The sequence below is a fragment of the Aythya ferina genome (assembly GCF_964211825.1).
Source record: "Aythya ferina genome assembly, chromosome: 21".
NCBI lineage: Eukaryota > Metazoa > Chordata > Aves > Anseriformes > Anatidae > Aythya > Aythya ferina.
The window spans coordinates 986,204-1,007,256 of NC_140319.1; the positions used below are offsets into that span (position 1 = coordinate 986,204).

A 21,053-nucleotide genomic window follows, 5' to 3' on the forward strand; every position below is an offset into this window, starting at 1 on the left:
TGCGTGCGGGCGTGCTCACACCCAAACACCCCCCGTGCCGCTGCATGCCCGCGCCCTTGCACACCGCCACGCACTCCTCGCGTGCACCTGCCATCCCAGCACGCGCGCTCGCGTGCATTCCCGCGTACAAGTGCACACCCCCGCCCCTCCCCGCCGTGCACGCGCCCTTGCACACCCCGAGGGCTCCGCACGCCCCCGCCCCGCGCACTCCCTCGCGCCTTTCCCAGCCGCGCGCGCGCGCGCGCCCCCGGCCGCACGTGACCCGTGGGGAGGGGGCGGGGCCTCGGGCGACACCGCCCCGTTGCCGGGGCAACCGCGTCGGGGCCGCTCCGCGCCGGCCGCCTCCCCGCAGCCCCCCTCCCGCCCCCGCCTTGCCCCCGGGGCCGCTCCCGGCGCTGCCCCCCCCCGGGGCCGCTCGGGGGCTCCCCGGTGCCGGTGCCCGCATGGAGGCGGTGAAGGTGGTGGTGCGCTGCCGGCCCATGAACGCCCGTGAGCGGGCCCTGGGCTGCGCGGCCGTGGTGAGCGTGGACAGCGCGCGGGGCCGCTGCGCCCTGCGGAACCCCGCGGCCGCCGGGCAGCCCCCCAAGCAGTTCGCCTTCGACGGGGCGTACCGGCAGGAGCACGGCACCGAGCACATCTACAACGAGGTCGCCTACCCGCTCGTCGAGGTGAGGGGCAACCCCGCGGGAGGTGCCTGGGCAGGTGGCCGCTCAGTGGAAGCCCCCCCGCCGCTTCCAGGGGCGCAAAGGAAGGGCTGAGGACAGCAGTGACCCGACAGCAGGCTGTGAAATTGGGAAGAAAAACCTTTTTCAGCAGGCCACAGAGAACAGAATTACACTTAATTGTTCCAGATTGTCTCAGGCAGGTGTTGGTATGAAAGACAACCTCCCTGAGCAGGCCCAAGAGATGGTAGCTGGCCAAGAACTGCAGCGCTCGTCTCCATTTCCAGCAGGTACAAACACGATGCTTTTAGAGACATTTTGACTGTCTAGCAAGAACCCTTAGAGAAGACGGGGAATCTCAGCCTGTTTTACAACAGCAAAGTGAAGGGGATTGTGTTTGTTGCCTGTTAACTCATAAGCATGGCAACCAGCTAGGGTAACAAAAGAAATAGTCAAGAAAGGAAATAAAAAAAAAAAAGAAAAGAAAGAAAAAAAGCCAGCCAGTGTTGTTAGAAGAAACCCCAGGGATAAAATAGCCAGTGGTAATTTTAAGATGGAGGTTCCAAGTATCTTCTGTTATTACCATGGTTCTCTGAAATAGGAACAAATGAAAGCAATGCCTACGTTCAGCCAGCTTTCCAGGAGGAAAGGATACTAAGCTAGATACCATCCTTTTGGCTACCCTACAGTCAGCTAGCATCCTCATTGTATCTCTGAATTTCTTAAGATTTTCTGCCCTATGTCAAAACTGTTCTGGTCGTCTAAGCATTGTCAGCCATGCTTCCATTTTTTTCAACACTTGTGTTTCTTCAAGGTTTCTATTATGAGAGAAAACTGACAACTTACATGGTAATAGAATGCATTTTATTATCATTTTCTGATGGCCTATTAAGATTTTTCTCATGCTCTAGTTTTGTACCCTTTCATGTTTCCATTTCATTGACATGTCTAACCAAGTTCTTGTTCAAGAACCCGAGAGACTTCAACAGCAGTTTCAAAAAGCATCTCAGATAGCTGCATTTCACTCGCCTCCAGGTTGCCTAGCCATTGCTTTGTTTACTTCCAGATCTTCCTTTAAAATACCTTTTACAAGGCAGGAGAGAATCTGAACGACTTATTTCTAGTTGTGCCAAGGATAACGGCCATTTGTTGTCTTTTCTCCATTTCCAGGGTGTCACTGAAGGTTACAATGGCACCATATTCGCCTATGGCCAGACTGGCAGTGGGAAGTCATTTACCATGCAGGGGGTTGTGGATTCTTCTACAGAGAAAGGCATTATACCTAGAGCATTTGAACACATTTTTGAGAGCATCCAGGTAAGTGTGTAATGATGTGAAAGAGATCCTGTTGTAACGTTGTGTGGTATCTAAAAAGATGGTTTTTGCGTATTCTGTAGTGTCATACTCTCTGAGCCACAGGCATTAAAGTATTTATCCTGGCAACCCTTCTGGAAAGTAGAGGAGTAATATCCATACTGTTCTGCTCTTCTTTTCTCCCAAAATCACAGTTGTCACAGAGCTATGACTAGTGCTCTAATCTTCATCCCAGTTAAGTGCTTTAACCAAAACACTGTTTTTAAACCTAAATGCATTGGTAGAATAGCAGGCAGAGAGCTGGACAGGAATGAACCAGGTCACGTGGGACTTTAGATTCTCAGAGAAGTGGTACCATTTATCTGCTTCTTCACTTCTGGAAGCATCTTTTCCTCCCCCGTCTCAGTTGCACTACCGGTACAATTGTGTTGCGTGGCTGTCAGGGCAGTGTAAGGTTTGGTTCTTGTGAATTTTCAGTCTCAGATACTGTAAAATACCACGATATTTTTATGCAGGGTGACAGAAAAGGCTGTGGTGCTAATTTAACTCCAAGTATAGCATTTAAATTATCTCAGTATAGACCCTAACAGGTTATCATAATATAGTCCTGCATATCATTAGATGCCTGATTATTTTCACTGGACAGCAGATGTATAATCCACCCAAATGCAAGGGTCTGCAAAACAGGTGTCTGCTTCTGAGAAATCACCTAAGATGTCCTCTCTAATTGTTATGGCCAGAAAACTTTTGGGTATACTGACCATGCACAAGCCTCTGCTTTAGGATGAGAGGCAGATGACCTGCACCCACATCTCTGCTGACTTTATGGACTCGCACCTGAGAAGTTTAAGGTCTGGAAGCCTCTATAGCAAGTGTGTTGAGTAGTCACACCTGGGAATGAAATGCCATGGAAGATTTGATGAGGTGCTGAAGGGAGGTAGGCACCCAGCTGGCGCTGAGGATTTATGTGGGCTGCCTGGTTGCCTTAATGTTGAGAACCTTCTCCTGAAATTGTTCCTGTTTTGTGCAGTGTGCTGAAAATACCAAGTTCTTGGTGAGAGCTTCCTACCTGGAGATATACAATGAAGATGTACGAGACCTTCTAGGAGCTGATACCAAGCAGAAGTTGGAGGTGAGGTGGAGTCAATGTCTTAATTAGGATGTGCTTTAATTTGCTCAGATAAATGTTATCACATATGCCTCACAGGAATGCAAGAAAATGTTCTGTCAGAAGCTGAATGCCAGAGTATAAACATAGTGATGAATATGGAAGCCAGGAGGAGATTTTAAGGGACTTTAGTGAAAGTTCTGTGGCAGAAGGAACTTAGTAGACGCTGTGTGAAAATGGTTACAGGACAAGAAAGGAATAAACTGCTCATGGGGCAATTTCTTCCTAATCCTCTTCGTCTCTAAAGCAGGAGGCTATCTCTAAAGCAGGAGGATTCTGCGCCTTATAAATGTTTAATCTGATCCAGCGTAGCTGTGGATGATCTCATTATCTGTTTAAAACAAAAAAAGGCTGATCCTTTTTGAGAGGGCAGAGCAGATATTGCTCCCCATTGGAATGCATGGGCAAGGAGGGCAGCTCCCAAGAAGGGAAATGCGCTGAAATTCTAATCAAGGGGCTGATTTTTATAAAATTTGCCTCTTGGTGGCTTTGCGGATCTCTTTGCACGTATTCCCGGGGGGGACCTGCAAATCCCATGTCCTAATTTACTCTCCCCTGCAGGCCTGCCCGTGTGAGGAAAGCCGAGGCACTAGCACCATCTGCTGCACAGAAGCGCTGCGGTGCCAAGGGACCCAAAGTGCCTCCCTGCGCCTTGCAGGGCAAATTTTCCACGGGCTCCTGGCCTTAAGGGAGGCAAATCCCCTGGCGGGCAGCGCCCTGCTTCGCTTTCCAAGCGCGCCTCGTGTGTGGGTGCAGGGGGAGAGGAGGGAGAAGGGGGCTCTGGCTGTTTCAGGAGGCGCAGATCCCCATCCTTTGTTCCGCATCAGCACTGACACCGTTTCCATGACGACTGCAGTTGGCACCGGGAGGGCAGGACTTGGGCAGAGCAGTTTCCAGGGAAACCCCATCACAGCTGCTGGCTGCTGCTGCCTCCGCCGAGCGAAGTAATTAATCGAGCCGTGTCCTGCGGGGACAGAAGGCCTGCGCTGACCCACTGCTTTCTGCTGTGTCCAGGGGCCTGGCCCCTGATTCTCCTCCAAAATCCTGTTTCTGTTTGTTCCTTTGCCTTTTAATGGCAGTGGCTTTGCTGAGTCTGAAGCACTGAGGCTCACAGTTGCCTGCTGTGGAATGAAACCCTGAGAAGAGCAGGTCTTATGGAGCTTTGCTAGAAAAATGCCCTGGTCAGGCTGCCATGGAGTTAAATGACAGCCATGTCCCCGCTTGGGTGTTCCCTCAGGTCTCTGCAGCGCTCGCAGCTGCAGCCCTGCCAGCCGTGGGGTTCTCCTGTAGCACAGTCAAAAGTCATGGTGTACAACCTGTTAGGCTGTGGCTTTGTAACTGGTTCTTAGTTCTGGGCAGTTGTGGCTTTACAGTGGACATGGAACACAGCTAAAATCCTGTTGAGTTCAGGTTTCAGCCAGTTCTTCTCCATGATGCACAGATTTTCTTACAGCAAACACGTTCTTTTGCATCACTTCTTGTGATCTTCTTGTGCATCACCCAAAGGTCCTCTTTGGGGGTCACGCTGCCAACTGTGGTATCTATCACATCCATGACACCAAGTCATGACAACTATCTCGATATCCCAGCTGACATGACAAAGATAGAATTGTAGTTATGAGCTCAGCGGATGTGGGGCGTAACATAGCTGTTGAAAATGAATTCAGCTTGTTTAAAATTCCCAGTGTGGAGGGAGTTTCAGAGGGGGCTAGTGTGGGAGTGCAGGAATCTCTTGATTGTTTTGTGTTTTTTATGTAGGTTTGATGGATCGTTCAAGTCTTCAATCATTTATTAACATGCCGTATGTTTTCTTCTGCACGATTAGTAATTTCTGAAAAGGTGTTATTTGGTATTTAACACTGTCTCTATCCAGGTGCCTGAATAGGATTTTAAAGCATCTAAAAAATGAACTAATCTGGAGAATTATTATAGTCCGCCTGTGCGTGATGGGTGTGATTTTGGGGAATTTTGTCAGTGAGAACAAGACGCCCTCTCAGAGCGGAGGGGTTCAGTAAAGCACTGGTAACAATATCTGTGACTATTGAATCTGTGCTTTGATTTTAAAAAGCTCCCTGTGACTGAAGGTATATTAGAGATTTTGCCATAATAGGTGAAAAACATTTCAGTTCTTTTTAAAATATGCAGCTTAATAATAGGGGAGGTAGAAGGCAGCTCAGTGCAGAGAAGCTGGGTTTCTTGTGGCCTGGGAGATGAATGAATCAAGCAGCAACCTCTTAACATTAATCCCTTTTGGCTGCAGAACCGTAAAGGTGGTTCCCTCTTTTTGTGTGGTTTCATTCCTGCTTCAGAAATATGAGTTTTTTTGGTTGCAACCAAGTGCAGCTGCCGGCTGAAATTGCAGCTGCTGATGGGGCATGCCAAGGATGGCCACCTACTGCGTGCGTCTGGCTCCCACTGACGGTGTCAGGAGGTATGGACGCTCAGCAGGCTGATGGCAGCCCTCAAAATTAGTCTCGTGTTTTTCAGTAACTAACAATAACGTCTTTGCCACCCTGAGGTTTTCATGTAGGCTCTTTTTCTTTCTCCACACATGAAATGCATGTAGCCCGCAAGCTTGCAGGTGGCTCCCAGCGTCCCTTCTCGTGGTGCTGGTGTCATGTTGTGACCTGTGTTGCCTTGTCCCTCTTTGCAGTTGAAGGAGCACCCAGAGAAGGGGGTGTATGTGAAGGGGCTTTCTCTGCACACTGTGCACAGCGTGGTCCAGTGCGAGCGGATCATGGAGATGGGCTGGAGGAACCGAGCAGTGGGTTACACCCTCATGAACAAGGACTCGTCCCGCTCCCACTCCATCTTCACCATCCATATGGAAATCTGCACCGTAGGTAGGTGCTGGAAGTCCTGCGTCACGCCTGGGGCTAGCAGAGCGTGCAGTCTGACCTGGCATCCCCCAGCAAAATTCAGATCCTAAATGGTTTTAGGTCCCATAGAATTGTGCCCTGACATTGACAAGCTTCACAGAGTGAAATGGCTGTGTATTCAAAATCTTGTCTCCTCCATTCCCCTTGGGAGAGGAATATCTTACGCTCAGGCTGGAAACATATTTCATCTCCTTCTGTTTCTTTATCTTCTAAAACCTTTATTTCCAGCAAAGGGTGCTAAAACTAGCTCATACAATGGCTGGGAGCTCATGCTTTGTGAAGCCTGGAGAAACTTGTATCATTATCTCTTTTGTCTGACCTTCTTTAGAGTGCAAGTCAGATCACTTCACCCAGTGATTCCTTCATTTAGCTTAATCGTGGAGCGCATCTTTTAAGCAAACAGCTAATCTGGGTTTAAGGATGGAATAAAAGAGTCCCTTAATAATGTTTTGGTGACTAATTTTCCTTTCCCAAGTAGCTCATTTCCATTGGCATTTCCTTAGCTGATAAAGCTGCCTCGCTGGGTCTGGACAAGGACCTTGAAAGGTTTTCTCTTGGGACTAAGAAAGGAATTAAGCTCCTATTTCTTTCTGGTCCTTGACCCCAGCTGAGGCTGTGAACAGCTTGACTGCATTTTCTTCAGCTTTTTCAGTCATGGAGAAGGTTACACAATGCCTTCCTAAGTTGTAGTTCCGGATGTTGATGACAGTACCTCATTTTCATCTACCCAAACGGGTGTGTATGGCATTTTTGGGATTTCTCAATTAGCACAGCCAGTGGATGCTAATCCTTGCATTATTTGGGTCCATCAAATCCCAACTTGAATCCTAACAAGGAAAATGAAATATTTACACTCCTTTGTGTTGGGTGTAGGGCTCTTAATCTACTCTGCAACAATTTCTCTGCTGTAAAGCTTTAGAAGCTTGCTACGCACAACAGAACAGCAGTGCAGAGGTTTTGCCTGCTGGGGGACAGTTTTGCTGTCTGGCTGTGGTCTCACCTCCTCCTTGGCAGAGCTCTGTGTAATCCCTGGGCCTAAATTGTGTCCCAAGACCCTCACCCTCTGCACCTTGCCATCAGACATCAAAATGGAAATTCTGCGGCTCGCTTTCATTTGTAGTTAAAAGTGAATACAGGCGAGACAGTGCTGCCTTGTCTGCATTTAAATCAAATCAATTTTTACCTTTTCCCCAGTTCCTCGGTTTCTGCCTTAAGATTTGTTACTGATCATCTGGAGGTGGTGAAGCACAAAGTTTTGGCAGTTGAATGGAAGACAGCTGGAATATTTGAGGAGAGAGTTGACAGTTCTTGCACCCTCCCACAGCTGGATGGTTCTACTGCTGTAATCCCTAGCTGAAATAGTTAACTGCATTGGTATATTGTCATCTCAAAGAGATGCATGGGCAAGTTCAAACTTATTTTCCAGTTACGCGTGCAGTATTTTGTAGTTTTCAGGCAGTTAATATTTTAAAGGATCTCCTCACAGTTATGTGAACTCTTAAAAAGTGAAAGTTCAGAAACAGGATTAAGGCAAACACCAGGCTCTGGCTGTGGAAGCATGAAATATGCAAGTTACTATCTGATTTTACAGTGGTGTGGCAGATGTTTTATTTCTTTACATTGGGCTTAGGGATTGATTTGTTAACAGGAAGGCGGTTTAGTTCTTCTGCCACAGAAGTGGCTGACGGGTTGTGCGAGAATTAGACGGGAGGCTTTCAGGCTGCTGCAGGCATTTCAGCAATAGTCTGGAGACCTCGTTACCCCATGGATACTAAACCACTAAGCTCCCTGGTTGAAACAAACAGCCTTCTTGGGTAAAAGGACTGGCAGGAACCAAAACAACTTTTTAATTGCCTGACAGTGTTTATATAAACTGGGAGAGGGAAGGAAAGAGTTAGAAAACATGTTTTTTATGACTGTCCACTTACCCTGGTGCTCAGAAAGAATGGTGAGAGGGTGCTCTGTTTAAGCTCTATCTGTTGTTTTGTGTTTCTTCTTTTTTTTTTTTTTTTTTTTTAGTTTTAGTTTTCCTATGTCTTGACATGGCACAAAGATCTGGAGTGAAACAACGCTCTGCTGCAAATAGTAGGTTGTGCAGTTAACAGCCTATTGCTGTAACTAGTGAAGTATCCTTGGGCAATCAATTTTATTTTCTTTTTTATGCTTACTGTAAAATTCTTAACTTTCCCCCATGCATCAGATTATTCATTATTCACATTTAGGAGTTCTCCGCATTCATGAAGTTTAACTCAAACTAAATTCAAGGTTAGGTTTTGTAGAAGTCTGTCTGGAAAAGGTCAGACTGTTAAAACCTTGGGTTCTGGTGGGAATTTGTTCTTGGAGCATTGAAGACACTCTTCCCTTGAACTTGGGTTGCAATTATGAGGAATGACTGGGGCATGGACATTCAAGAGTGTGGTCCTGTGCTTTGGAGAGCAATCTGTGTTTTGGAGAAGTGTTTCTTTACTCATAAAAACTCTTAATGAACCAGGGAAAATTAAGTAGCCAGAGAAATTGAAGGGTTTCTAAAGCAACTGGACCCACTCTCTCTTAGTCACAGATTTGTGTCATCATGTTAATTGTGCCTCAAAATTCAGATCAAGGAAGCAGACACCACATGCATGAGGTGTGCTTCTAGGTAGCTGGGGAGCTGGCTGTGAACTTCAGCTCACGTCTCCTATTATCCTTACGTGGTACGATGGGAATGGCACCAGTTCACTGTGTCGGACTCCTCACTCACTGAGGTCCGAGGTCTGGCTCCTCATCCAGGTGGTTAGGGCCGAGCTCAAGCCTGATGTCTGGGAGTTCTGTTTCTTGCCTGTGTTCCTTCATTTTACTTTCTCACTGAGAACGTCATTTGTTGAGGAGGAACAGATGCCGCTGAGCATGCTTGTGTGCTGAGTCACCGCGCTGCTCCATGGGCGAGGGGGAGAGCTGCTGGGCTTCCTGAGCGATTGGGCTGTCTCGGGACAGAAAGCCAGGTGGCTGTCCCCGGTGGTATTTGGGTGCTTAGGAAGAATGTACTTGTTCTTCTGAAGCACAGCAAGAAACTTCTTGAATATATCCATTGATTAGGGTAGGTTGGATTCCAGCCTTGAAATGCTCTTGTTTGGGAATTCATGGAGAAACTGTTTCCCACCATAGTGGTTACTCCAGCCTTTCCATGGTGGTCTGCAACGTTAACCTTTCTGCCTTCCTCCTCTCCACGTCACGTAGGTGTTCAGATAGCCTGCTCTTTTGCCTGTGCCCTCTATCCAGCCTTACTCCAGCTGCTTCCCACTGACTCCTGTTCTCATTTCATGCTTCCTCCCTTCTTTTTTTTCCAGTGCTCAGGCATTGTTTAATTGCATGATGCGATCTGGGGAGAAAAGAAGTTGTATAAAGTCACGGTCTGATCTTGTTACTTGCTGAGGGCTTTGCGTGAAATTCTAAACACTCAGCTTCTGTGGAAATATGTGGAGAGAGAGAGAGAGAGAGAGTGTGTGTGTGTGTGTGTGTGTGTGTGTGTGTGTGTGTGTGTGTGTGTGTGTGTGTGTGTTCAGAGCTCACTGGGATCGTAAGAACAGTTAGGAATTTTTACCATGCAGGGTCTTGTTCAGGAAAGCACTAAAACACGTAGTTCTAAGATTAAGCAGGTATTTACTTAAAGGAATTAGGGCCCAAATGCAGACAAAGAACAGGGCTCGAACTGAAATGTAATGCCAAAGTTCTTGTTCTTAACTACCAGGTTGCTGCTTCTTGAGATGAGCCTAACCCAGAATTATTTTCTTGCAGATGAGAGAGGGCAAGACCACCTTAGGGCTGCAAAACTCAATTTAGTGGATCTGGCAGGAAGTGAAAGACAGTCAAAAACTGGAGCCACAGGGGAGCGGCTCAAAGAGGCCACCAAAATCAACCTATCCCTCTCTGCTCTGGGCAATGTCATCTCAGCCCTGGTCGACGGCAGGTGCAAACACATCCCCTACCGCGACTCAAAGCTGACCAGGCTGCTGCAAGACTCCCTTGGAGGGAATACCAAAACCCTGATGATAGCATGCTTATCTCCAGCTGATAACAACTATGACGAAAGCCTCAGTACTCTGCGCTATGCTAATCGAGCAAAAAACATCAAGAACAAGCCCTCTATCAATGAGGACCCCAAAGATGCTCTGCTGAGGGAATATCAGGAGGAGATTAAGAAACTGAAGGCCATTCTAGCTGAACAGATGAACGCGAATAACTTGCCAGGTAGGAGAGCCCTGGTGGCTCCAAAGGTTTATCTTTGACCAAAAAAAAATGTGCTTTTTCCACATACAATGCTCACCAGATTTTGCCTAAACCTTCCCCTCACCTGTTGCAGGAAAGGGTTTCCATTCTAGTAATGTGCTTTTTCTTTACTGTTGCCAAACTGACCTTATTCTACTGGTAAAGAGCATCTGAATTCACTAGTGTTTTCTCTAGCTTTCAAGAACAACAAATTTTGTTTAAAAAAAAAAAAAAAAAAAAAAAAAGCTGATGTGATTCCAATCCTCGATTCTTCTTGGTCATTCTGGCTAGAATTTGGTCAGTCTCAGAGTGGTTTCAGCTGGCAGAACAAAGATGATAAAGAAATAGTAGTGTAAAATTCTTTATAGCATTCAGCCCCTGTTCTTCTAAACCATGGATTTTTTGATGCTACAAGGAAAGTTTTGCTTTTCCAGCAGTATTGCTTACAGAATGCCTTGTCCTCTCTTTGACGATTCAGCCCAGCCTCAGCAGACCCACTCTTTGCTCTGAAGTAGGAATAGCAAACACGGGAATAAATGGGTGAGAGCAGTGTTTAGGGACCTGATCACCTTCTGAGAATTGTACCCTAAAAAGGATAATTTTTATCAGAAGAATAAGGCAGTAATATTTTTTTCTTCCCTTTTCTACCACTTTTCAAAAACAGCTGTGAAGAAAGGAGGCAATTTCCTTGCCTTCTTATCTCTTTCCCAGCTTATTTTATCTTCCAAATCTGTTAGCATAGCCCTGGAAACAGGTCTTCTGTTACTCTGTGACAGAGATTAAATTTATATTTGCTTTCATATACCCAAAGCTTAAACCTCTCCCCCTCTGCTCAGTGCTGACTCCTCTCCCCACATCTTTGGAGTCCCATGCCAGTAGGCGTTTTATCAGCACAGATGCTGGCACATGAGTGCAGTTTAAAGGAGCACGCGGATTGAGATATTCTTTGCTTGTAGCCAGGTTCTTTGTTCTGTTTCCAAGCATTCTGAAGACAATCCCACCCAATAATTGTGTGTGATGTTTATTTCTGCTTTGCTTCACAGGCCTTCTACCTGCCGAGACTGCTCACTTGGAAGTGAAGCCAGCTCACCCCCTCAAACCCCAGCTAGATGTTGAAGCAGAGAAGCAGCTGATCAGAGAAGTAAGTCAGAAGGGGCTATGGCCTAGTGTCTTTGAAGCTTGTGGGATTTTGTAATATTTTTATAATATAATGTAGGGGTGTGTGGTTCAGCCTTTCCAGTATACTTCTCATCATATTTGTTGGTCTTGGGCCTTTTCCTATGGCCAGAACATACGTTGTTGGAGGCCTTATTTACAATAGCATTTCTTTCAGTATTACTCACTCCAGTTCGTCTCCAGAGAGGTGGAGGTTCCCAAGATGTTTTGAAGTACACATAACAAAAAGGGGAAATTACGTGTGACACTTAGATTTGTTCTGTAAGAGGAGGAAGAAAAGTGGTACACAAAGACATTGGGAACAGTAGAAGGATGAAGATAAAGAAGGGAGACAGAGCCATGAGGAAGAACGAGGAGTTAAATAAACTTTCTTCTTACTTGTTACAAAACTCCTCCAGGGTATCACATCTGCCTAAGAGAGCAGTTTCTAGGGCTAATTAGTCACCTTTCATCAGTACTGTGTTGACGTAAGTTACGGAAAAATGTGAAGAATAAAAAAGTTTTACTGGGGTGAATGTAAGATGTGACCTCCTGTACAGTCAGGAGCAGCACTGTTGCATCAGGCTCTGCTGTGCCTTTCAGGAGTACGAGGAGAAGTTGGCCCAGCTAAAGGCCAGCTATGAGGCAGAGCAGGAGTCTCGTGCCCGCCTCGAAGAGGACATCAGTAACCTGAGGAATTGCTATGATCTCAAGCTGTCTGCTCTCGAGGAGAACCTCAGGAAGGAAGCAGGTGTGGATGAGGAAGGTGGAGGGTGCACAGCACAGGCTGAAAATTCCTTGATGCTGTTCATACACTGGGCTTTGGGCAAGAGCTGAAACAGTTTCTTGCAAAGTCTGCCACTCTGAAGTGGCAGTGACTGCTACTGCAGCAAGTGCTGCCTGGCAGCAGCAGCAGCCTCTGCTCTACCCCTCCCTTACCAACAGCAGGAGCAATAACTCTGCCTCCAGGGCCATTCATAAGACTCTCTGTCCCAGTTTGTCCTCTTCCCTCCTCCCCTGACCTCTTTTCCATGTCAGGACCAGCCTGGCCCTACCCTGTAAGCCTTGAGGCAACAGAATGCAATTTTGCCCACGTAGCTGTGAGTTTTCTCTGCCTTAGAGCAGCGTTCCGTTAGAACAGAGGTTTGCGCTGCAGAGATGACTGGTCTCAGCAGGCAGCACTCTGTTTTGATCCAATTGGCTTCCCACAACTCACATGCCCAAGATGAGGGTGGCTGCAGCAGTATCTTCCATCGCATACAAATTTGACGCAGCTCTTGGTCTCCTGGTGGATTATCAACACCATCACTTTGCTGGAGGGCAGGTATTCCTGTCACACACCTTTAAGTTGTTGCCAGCTATCCTCTTCATTATTGCTTTTCATTTATACTTCTGCAGTGCCTCAGAGCATGTTTTGTAACATGCTTACGCAGCACCTATTACCCAATATTAATTCTAGAACCTATATTAATTTTTGATGCTATCACTTTCTAAGGTGAGAGGTTAATTTTTTCCCCTCTGATTACAAGTGTGCGCCTTCCAGGCCTCTGAAATAGATTTTCATGTGAACATGAGGATCCAGGCTCTCCCAGCCCTGTAAATCTGTATTCTTCAGCTGACCCTCTGGGTCTCTGGCTTTTTCTGACCAACGGCATAAGAAGGTAAGTAACAGACTTTTCCTCCCAGACAGACAGCTTTTGGCTTTTGGGGAAGATTTTATGTGATGTTTTCACAGGTTTATACTCTGTGCAGAGCTCATCGTTTACTTAAATTGTGGGTATTTGCTCTTTTATTCTTCAGTTGCTATGAGGACTGAAACTGCTCCTGATGAGACAGCTTTGCCTGAAGACTCTGTTGCTGCAGTGGATGAAGAACCAGTATCAGTCAAGGTACCCTTCAGACCATTTCTCCCTCCTGGGCTGAATATGCCCAAGTGGGTAGTGTCACGCCTCGTCTCTCCCAGTATTCGTGCTGCATGTTTTCAGAGCTGCAGCCTTTCATTTCCTCTTGTCCTCAGGATGCAGCAGCACCTCAGACTGTCCAAGACACTGGTGGTGTGAGCAGGGGGAGTGCTGGAGCAGAGGTGGCTGTCACCATGGAGGGGATTTCAGTGCCTGTAGACCAGCAGCAGGTGCTTGCCAGGTCAGTGACTGTGCTGCTGCTGCTAACTGCCTCCTGTGCATCGCACATTAGCTCACACAGGCAAGAAGCAATCCTGTTCTTGCATGGTAGTACAACTGTTGAGCTTTAGCAGTGTGATCCACACAGCACAAATCTAGGCAGATGTATAGTCCTTATTCCAAAATTATCTTTTGTCCTGTTTGGACGGGTAAATAGCTGTTAGCTATGCTACTCTGATGCCAAATGCCAGAATTTTGAGAAAAATCTAGAGAAGTCGGTGTCAGTGGAAGAAAGTGAATGTGCTTTTTGGATAACAAATCCTGCCTAGATCTTTAGACAGGGAAATCTTTCCTTCTTTGGCTTTTTGCAGGTATAGTTTATAAAGTTGAGCCTGGCTGTTACTGACAGAGCTTAAATGCCCAAAGAACTTAAAGGTTGCCTCCTTTTCCTCTTGGAAAAATGTTCTGGAAGAGCATTTTCTAAATGTTGTAATATTAGTGTATGTATGGTAGCAGGTCTTCCTGCTATTCGCTGTGCATCTGGATGGATGTGATTACATCCTCTGTGACTCTTCAATGTCACTGAGATCACTTTTGCCTCATGCATCTGACAATGTTTGCAAGACTTGAGCCAGAATTGGCATCAAAATTATCCAAGAACCAAATTTTAGGGGCAGTGTTAGACTCAGGGCCTGGACCTGATGACTGAGACGTGAGGAGTGCAGCGTCAAGTCTTGTGCTTGGCCAATCTCAGGTGCATCCTGTCTTGAAGGTTTTCCTCCAGGTGAAAGCTGCCTTGAGAGGATTCATTTAGTCAGAGTACAACCCAGCATACTGAGACAAAATGAGGGCTTAGGGCTGTTTCAGAAATCCTGCTGATTTCTATGTTTTGCTCTGTTGCATAAAATATAATGTGCATGGTGAAGTTTGATTCTGAAAAATTCTGTTTTTTTAACTAAGTCTTTTAGTTTCACTGTGAGCTCCTGTGACACATGCTTGCTCCTCTGGGCCTCTCCCAGCTGAAGAAGGAGCTATTAAGAAATCTAAAATAACATTGTTTGTAATTTGTGGGCAATTCTGTCTCTTTCTAATGGAGATAGCTCAAAAGAAACCAATTGTTTTGACTATATATCAAATCCTTTTGCAGTTTTCCTTTTTGTGATAAACAAGATAAAAATACTCTCCCAACTACATTGTTAAAATCAAAAGTTCTCTGCAGGTTAGGCATGAGGGTTTGATTCCACAGGTATGGGACTTTCAAAGGTGCCTTTTAAAAGCTTTACGCATCAGGATGGTTGTGAGCTCTCTGATACCCAGCAGAGCAGGATTCAGTCCTGCATTAAGCAAATGAAACTGAAGGCTACTTGGCAAGTGCAGTGGAGTAGAGTAGTAGGTCATCTCTGGCGGAGAATGAGCCCTTTTGGATGGGTTTGAAGATAATTAAGAGGCTATTATCAGTGGAGCTTTTATCAGTAGTGGGATTTTCTCTGATTTGAGCCAGTGCTGGCAAACCTGAGCTATTTGCTCTGCTGCAGATCCCAGTGCAGACAAAGAGACCAGTTCTGGAGCACAGTGTGCCCTGTCTGAACAGGTATGAGCCACATCAGGGAAAATGGTGCCTAGTGTTGTTCGCAGCATCAGTGCAGTGGTTTGAGGGGCAACCTGCCTGGGATCTGAATTCCTCACCGCAGCCAGGCATTAGAAGGACTCTTGGTTTCAGAACTTTGTCAGATACATATCTGCCTTCTGGGCAGATCAGTGGGACTAAATCACTGTTGCCCTTAAAAGGTGGAACAAAGCACAGTAAAGAGTGGCGGCGTGCTCCCAGACTGCTTTTAAAGAGAACAGCACTGTTTAGATGATGCTGTGCAGTGTTTCACTGTACCTCAGACTACTTACAAATCCCCTTGTGCTCCTGGCATGAGGTACAAGGGCCTACTTGGATGGTGCTGTAAGAACACAGGGGAGCCCTGACTCTCTAGGGCTTTCTTTATACCCGTGCTAGAGTGTATGGGGCCATGCAGTGTGGATGTGAGCCCTTATTTGAAGCCAATCATTTTGTGTTTGCACCCAGGCAGTGATGCTGAGGTAACCCATGCCATTAACTCTGGCTAATATTGTCCCAAGAAAAATTGTGGTATGGCTTGTAGCCATGCCACTTCACTTTTCACCATTTAAAATACATTTTCATCATTTTGGCACCCTCTGTGTATGCTTTGAGAGACTTTCAAAACAAGAAATAATAACTGAATGATAAATTCCATGAAACTTTTTTTTCTTTGAGTGTAGATACAGATTTTCAGTCTCACATGATGACAAAGGTGATCAGAATAACCTGTGTTTCTGTCACTAGAAACTCCATATGAGTATATATGATGGAAACTGTTATTAAAAGTGGAATTTGCCATGATTACTCAGGGCAGCAAATCTCTGCAGAAGTCAGTATATCTGTATTGCATGGTCTCAAGTGTCATTCAGGTAAGGAAGAGCATCCTTCACAGCTACACAAATGTTTCTCAATACTGCTCAGCTAAGAGAAGCATTTGCCTTTCCCAGGCTGCAGATGCTAGAGCAACAGGTGGTAGGGGGGGAACAGGCTAAAAACAAGGACCTCAAGGAAAAGCATAAACGCCGGAAAAAGTATGCAGATGAGCGGAGAATGCAGCTAGTGACTGCGCTGCAGAAATCTGATGAGGACAGCAGCGACTGGGTTCTGCTTAATGTCTACGACTCCATCCAGGAGGAGGTTCGAGTCAAGAGCAAACTTCTGGAGAAAATGCAGAAAAAGGTGAGCCTGCAAAAGCTGCTCCTTGTTATCCCTGTTTAAGATTTAGGGAGCATCCAGTGGAGTTAATCTCAGGATGGCTTTTTTACCTCTTAGTTCAATGCATCCGCATCCATCTTTCCTCCTCTGCTTACCCTTTTTTTTTTTTTTTTTTTTTTAATGCTAATGTTTACAGAATGAGTCCAGCTGTGTAATATTTCATCTGTCTGCATTAGTACTTACAATGCTTGCATGCATTTTTATGAAATGTTGGATGGAACTGCCCTCACTGAGCTGTTCCACGACTTCTCAAATCCCTACCCGAGGGCTTTAAAATCTGGTCTCTCTATTGTGTAACACGCTGCTCAGAGGAACATGTCTGTTCACGGGAGAGGATGCAACTCCCTCTGCTGACCTATGCAGCCTATTGCACAGCTTGCTACATCCTCAGCAGCACCAGTTCTCATCACCCAAGAAATTACAGTGTGAGAAGTTCTCTAGGAAAACAACAAACAAACAAACATGCAAATATTATATTTATATATATAAAAGCAATGCCCTTAAATATTAGGCATGCTTGAAAATAAGTTTTGCTCTGATGGTATAAAGCAGACTTGGAGGAGCTTCAAAAAATGTGTGTATATGCAGCCAGAAATCTGCACGTGAAGAATTTGATGTATTTAGGTTATCGAAGTAAAATGCCACCCTTTTCATCCAAGCTAGAAACACCCACAACTTTATTAGCACAGGACACGGAATATACCTGTGAGTTTAATTTTAAGACTATTTGAAGACTCAGTAATTTATAGGATGATGTGACAAGTCTTCCATTAAAACAGATGTGGAATGATCTCTCCAGATAAATCTCATCCTAATTCTTAATTATAAATTAAAAAGCTTTCCAAACACTGATGAAACTTTTGTTTTTAAGAGTGGGAGGTAGCAGTAAGTGCTTATTAACTGTTTTATCTTTTGAATTTTGTTAAATTTCTGGCTTCAGTCGAGCGTAAATCCAGATCACAGAATCCTTGTGGCATTTTTGTTTTCCCACCATTGCTTTTCTGTAAGCACTTCCTCATTCTTGTGTAAAGGGACGGTGAAAGTAGAAGTTGTTGATCCGCTTTCGCCAAGCTGTTCATTTTCATGTAGCATTGTCACCTCCCTCTTATTTGCCTTCTGAGTAAACCTTCTGACTGATTTCCATCTCTGCGCCTAACAAATGTTTCTGCTCGCAGTAACCCACGGTCCTCTCTCTGTCATAACCCCAACTCGCCATTTTGCTTTTATGACACAGCTGCAGGCTGCTGAGACCGAGATCAAAGATCTGCAGTCAGAGTTTGAGCTGGAGAAGATCGATTACCTCAACACCATCCGCCGGCTGGAGCGAGACTCCATGCTCTTCCAGCAGCTGCTGGATCAGGTGCAGTCCCTCATCCGGCGTGACTGCAACTACAGCAATCTGGAGAAGATTAAGCATGAGTCTGTCTGGGATGAGGAGGCTGGCTGCTGGAAAATTCCAGAGCTTGTCATTCAAAAAACCCACCTGCCCGCGGGTAAGAGGAGCGTCTGGATCGTACTGCCACCATGTAGCTTCTTCTGAGCTCACTAGCACGTTGATACATGGTGTTTGGACTGCACTCACATGTAAAACTTTCCACGTATAGCTGAGGCTTTCTAGGGATAATTTAGTGAGGACACAGCTGCCTGTTTCTAGGTCTGCACAAATATTTGTGCTGAGTAGGTGATATGGGTTGGGAAGCAGGCACAGGGCTCCCCACTAAGCTGCCTGTGTTCGATAGCGCAGTCCTCTGCATGCCTTCTGGGCAGAGTGAAATCACAACTAGTGTTTAAACAAGTAAGATGCCCTTTTTAAAGCTGTTCCTCCTAGGATCTGAAAACACTTCACATTAATGAATACGTCCTACAAGGGTGATACTACAGGGCCTGTTTCAAACCTTTAGAAGCTAAAGTAAGACGACTTTCCTGAAGCTTCACAGCAGCATTTAGTTGACTGAGAATTAGAATTCAGCTTCTTTGTGTAATTCCAAGGTATGAGTTGCCTCAGCCTTGGAGATGCATTGCCATTCCTGCAAGACAAGAGCTGTTGAACCATGTGCAACTGCTTTAGCTGATCCATATCCTAAACCACTCACTGGAGATGAATCACTGTACGGCTCCTCCAGGCATCTGTTATCCTAATTATCAGTGATTTGAGCAGTGGTGGGGATCAGGGAGTGCGTAATTGTTTTAGAGATGACAGCCCTTTAATGCTGTGCTTTTCTCATAGCAGTTCCAACACTGCCACAGTCTAAATCTGCCAGAAAGAGCCCTTCAGCTGAGAGTGGAGAACCAACGGTAAGCTGTATTTCTCCTCCTGAGGCCCTGAAAAGTCCTGCTCAGACATCACCATGAGACATGGCCATGGTTTGTGTGCTGTGGGCAGAGTTAGGTGACTGCCCAGGCACGTGCTCACAGCTGGTGTCAGCCAGCAGGTTTAGCAAAGGACCCTTGAAGACGCGTGTCAGGCAAGAGCTGACCTTGTTCTCAGACAAGAAATTGTTCATTTTGGGCAGTTCACCTCCTGGTCTGGTAGCAGAATTGCTTTTATTGCTTTAACTTTGCATCACTCACAGCTTTGCCCAAACCAGGCTTGACCATGTAGCTGGTATGTGCGTTTCACCGTGTCATTCTGCCCAGGAGCTTGCTTTTTTATCCAATTTACTGTAGTTTGTGGTATTTCTAAGCCTTAACCCAGGATACCTGTGTACCTAAGGGCTGGTACAGAGTACAGCGCTGCTGACAGTGCTTTCTGATTGCAGCAAGAGGAAGACCGCTACAAGCTGATGCTGAACAGGAGCGAGAGTGAGAGTATTGCCAGCAATTACTTCCGATCCAAGCGAGCCAGCCAGATTCTTAACACTGATCCAATGAAGAACCGAGGTAAACACATCTTTGTGGTCTTTTGTCTGATATATTGTGGGCATTCATATTGTTTTTCCAGGAATAAACTTCATGGGGTGCTAATTCTCTTGAGAGCACTATCCCAAGCCTGCAGCATTCTCCTACAGATTGCTATGGACGTAGTCTTAAGTCACAAGTGTGATGGACATGGTGAAAATTGGTGTAGGGATAATTAAATAGGAGCATTCAAAAACTTGGTTAGTGATACATACGGATCCCTTGAACTTAACAGGAAATTTCTTGCAGAATGAGGTCTGTTCCTGTTTTTAATTAAAAATGTTAATTTCATTAATAGTTTTAAAATAGCTGCAGAACCCCAGAGTGTTGCTGCATCTACGCACAAAATAGGTGTTGTCAGCCAGCATGAGATGTAAAGTGTTTTACCCCTGGGCAGTGGCTACACAGGACAAAAAGTAGCACGTGGAAAAGAACAGGGCTGGGAGATGGATTTGTTGGCCCTGTGCTGGTCTCAGACAATCTCTGTGGCAGAACCAAATCCACTCCCGGATCATATGTGTGATGGCAGCTTCCGAGAGCAGAGAGCACCTGCTTGGCTCCCTCTGCCCTTGGGAAATCTGCCTGGAGCACATTGATGAGGATGTGGAGAACATTGCTGGGAATAAACAGGCTCATAGAATTGTTACGGTTGGAAAAGACCTCCAAGCTCCTGTGGTCCAACCGTCCCCCAACCACTACTATCACACACCAGGTCCCACTTTTCCTTAAACAGCCTTGAACAGCATTACTGCCCTAGTCGGCTGAATATGAGCCAGCAGTGTGCTCAGGTGGCCAAGAAGGCCAACAACATCCTGGCTTGCATAAGAAACAGTGTGACCAGCAGGGCTAGGGAGGTGATTGTCCCCCTGTACTCGGCTCTGGTGAGGCCGCACCTCAAGTACTGTGTTCAGTTTTGGGCCCCTCGCTACAAGAAGGACATCGAGGTGCTTGAGCGGGTGCAGAGAAGGGCGACGAAGCTGGTGAGGGGCCTGGAGAACAAGTCCTACAAGGAGCAGCTGAGGGAGCTGGGCTTGTTCAGCCTGGAGAAGAGGAGGCTCAGGGGCGACCTTATCGCTCTCTGTAGGTACCTCAGGGGAGGCTGTAGTGAGGTGGGGGTTGGTCTGTTCTCCCACGTGCCTGGTGACAGGACGAGGGGGAATGGGCTTAAGTTGCACCAGGGGAGTTTTAGGTTGGATGTTAGGAAGAACTTCTTTACCAAAAGGGTTGTTAGACATTGGAACAGGGAAGTGGTGGGGTCACCATCCCTGGAAGTCTTTAAAAGACGTTTAGACGTAGAGCTTAGGGATATGGTTTAGTGGGGACTGTTAGCGTTAGGTCAGAGGTTGGACTCGATGATCTTGAGGTCTCTTCCAACCTAGAAATTCTGTGATTCTTTTTTGCCCATGTTTCTCTCCTTTCCAGCTCAGCCCACTGCTCCCTCGGGGCTGAACGCCGCTTTGACCAGCGCCACTGCCACGCTGCTGCCCCAGCCCCGTCCGTTCCGCCTCGAATCGCTCGACTTCACACCACCAGCCTCCAGAACCACGCGGAAAAGGGGCAAAGGCGGTGTGGGCAGCGACGCCTCCTGACTGCGGGGCCGGGGCGCGGGGGGACTGTGGGGCTGGGGGAGCTGCGCGGGGCCCAGCGCTGTAATTCCACCCCAACACGGACAGCGTTGGCTTGGGGCTGCCGAGTGTGTCTGTGCGGTGCGGGCAGCCCTGTGCCTGTCCCCCTGCTGCTCTCCTCCTGCCCCTTGGCCCCTCTCCTGCTCAGATTCCTGCCCCCCTC

General features: G+C 46.5%; 1 protein-coding gene across 6 annotated transcripts; it reads left to right on the forward strand.

The window, feature by feature from the left end:
- Positions 1-44: 44 nt before the first annotated feature.
- On the forward strand, positions 45-20,950 carry KIF17 (kinesin family member 17; the record flags this gene model as incomplete). 6 transcript variants are annotated; one of them, XM_084495273.1, is made up of 15 exons in its annotated part: positions 555-668; positions 852-952; positions 1,833-1,979; positions 3,007-3,108; positions 5,798-5,987; positions 9,798-10,250; positions 11,312-11,409; positions 12,027-12,174; positions 13,224-13,312; positions 13,441-13,565; positions 16,100-16,331; positions 17,602-17,860; positions 18,595-18,662; positions 19,127-19,247; positions 20,688-20,950. In XM_084495273.1, 13 exons carry the CDS (start codon positions 1,902-1,904, stop codon positions 20,852-20,854), a joined length of 2,130 nt encoding a protein of 709 aa, XP_084351399.1. In that variant the 3' UTR covers positions 20,855-20,950. The 6 variants fall into 6 exon arrangements, 4 of the variants coding, with proteins under 4 accessions (XP_084351397.1, XP_084351398.1, XP_084351399.1 ...); XR_014685290.1 differs by lacking the exon at positions 852-952 and having other exon boundaries at positions 45-668; positions 16,284-16,331; positions 20,688-20,826; XR_014685291.1 differs by lacking the exon at positions 852-952 and having other exon boundaries at positions 45-668; positions 16,284-16,331; positions 18,598-18,662; positions 20,688-20,826.
- Between the last annotated feature and the right edge of the window lie 103 nt (positions 20,951-21,053).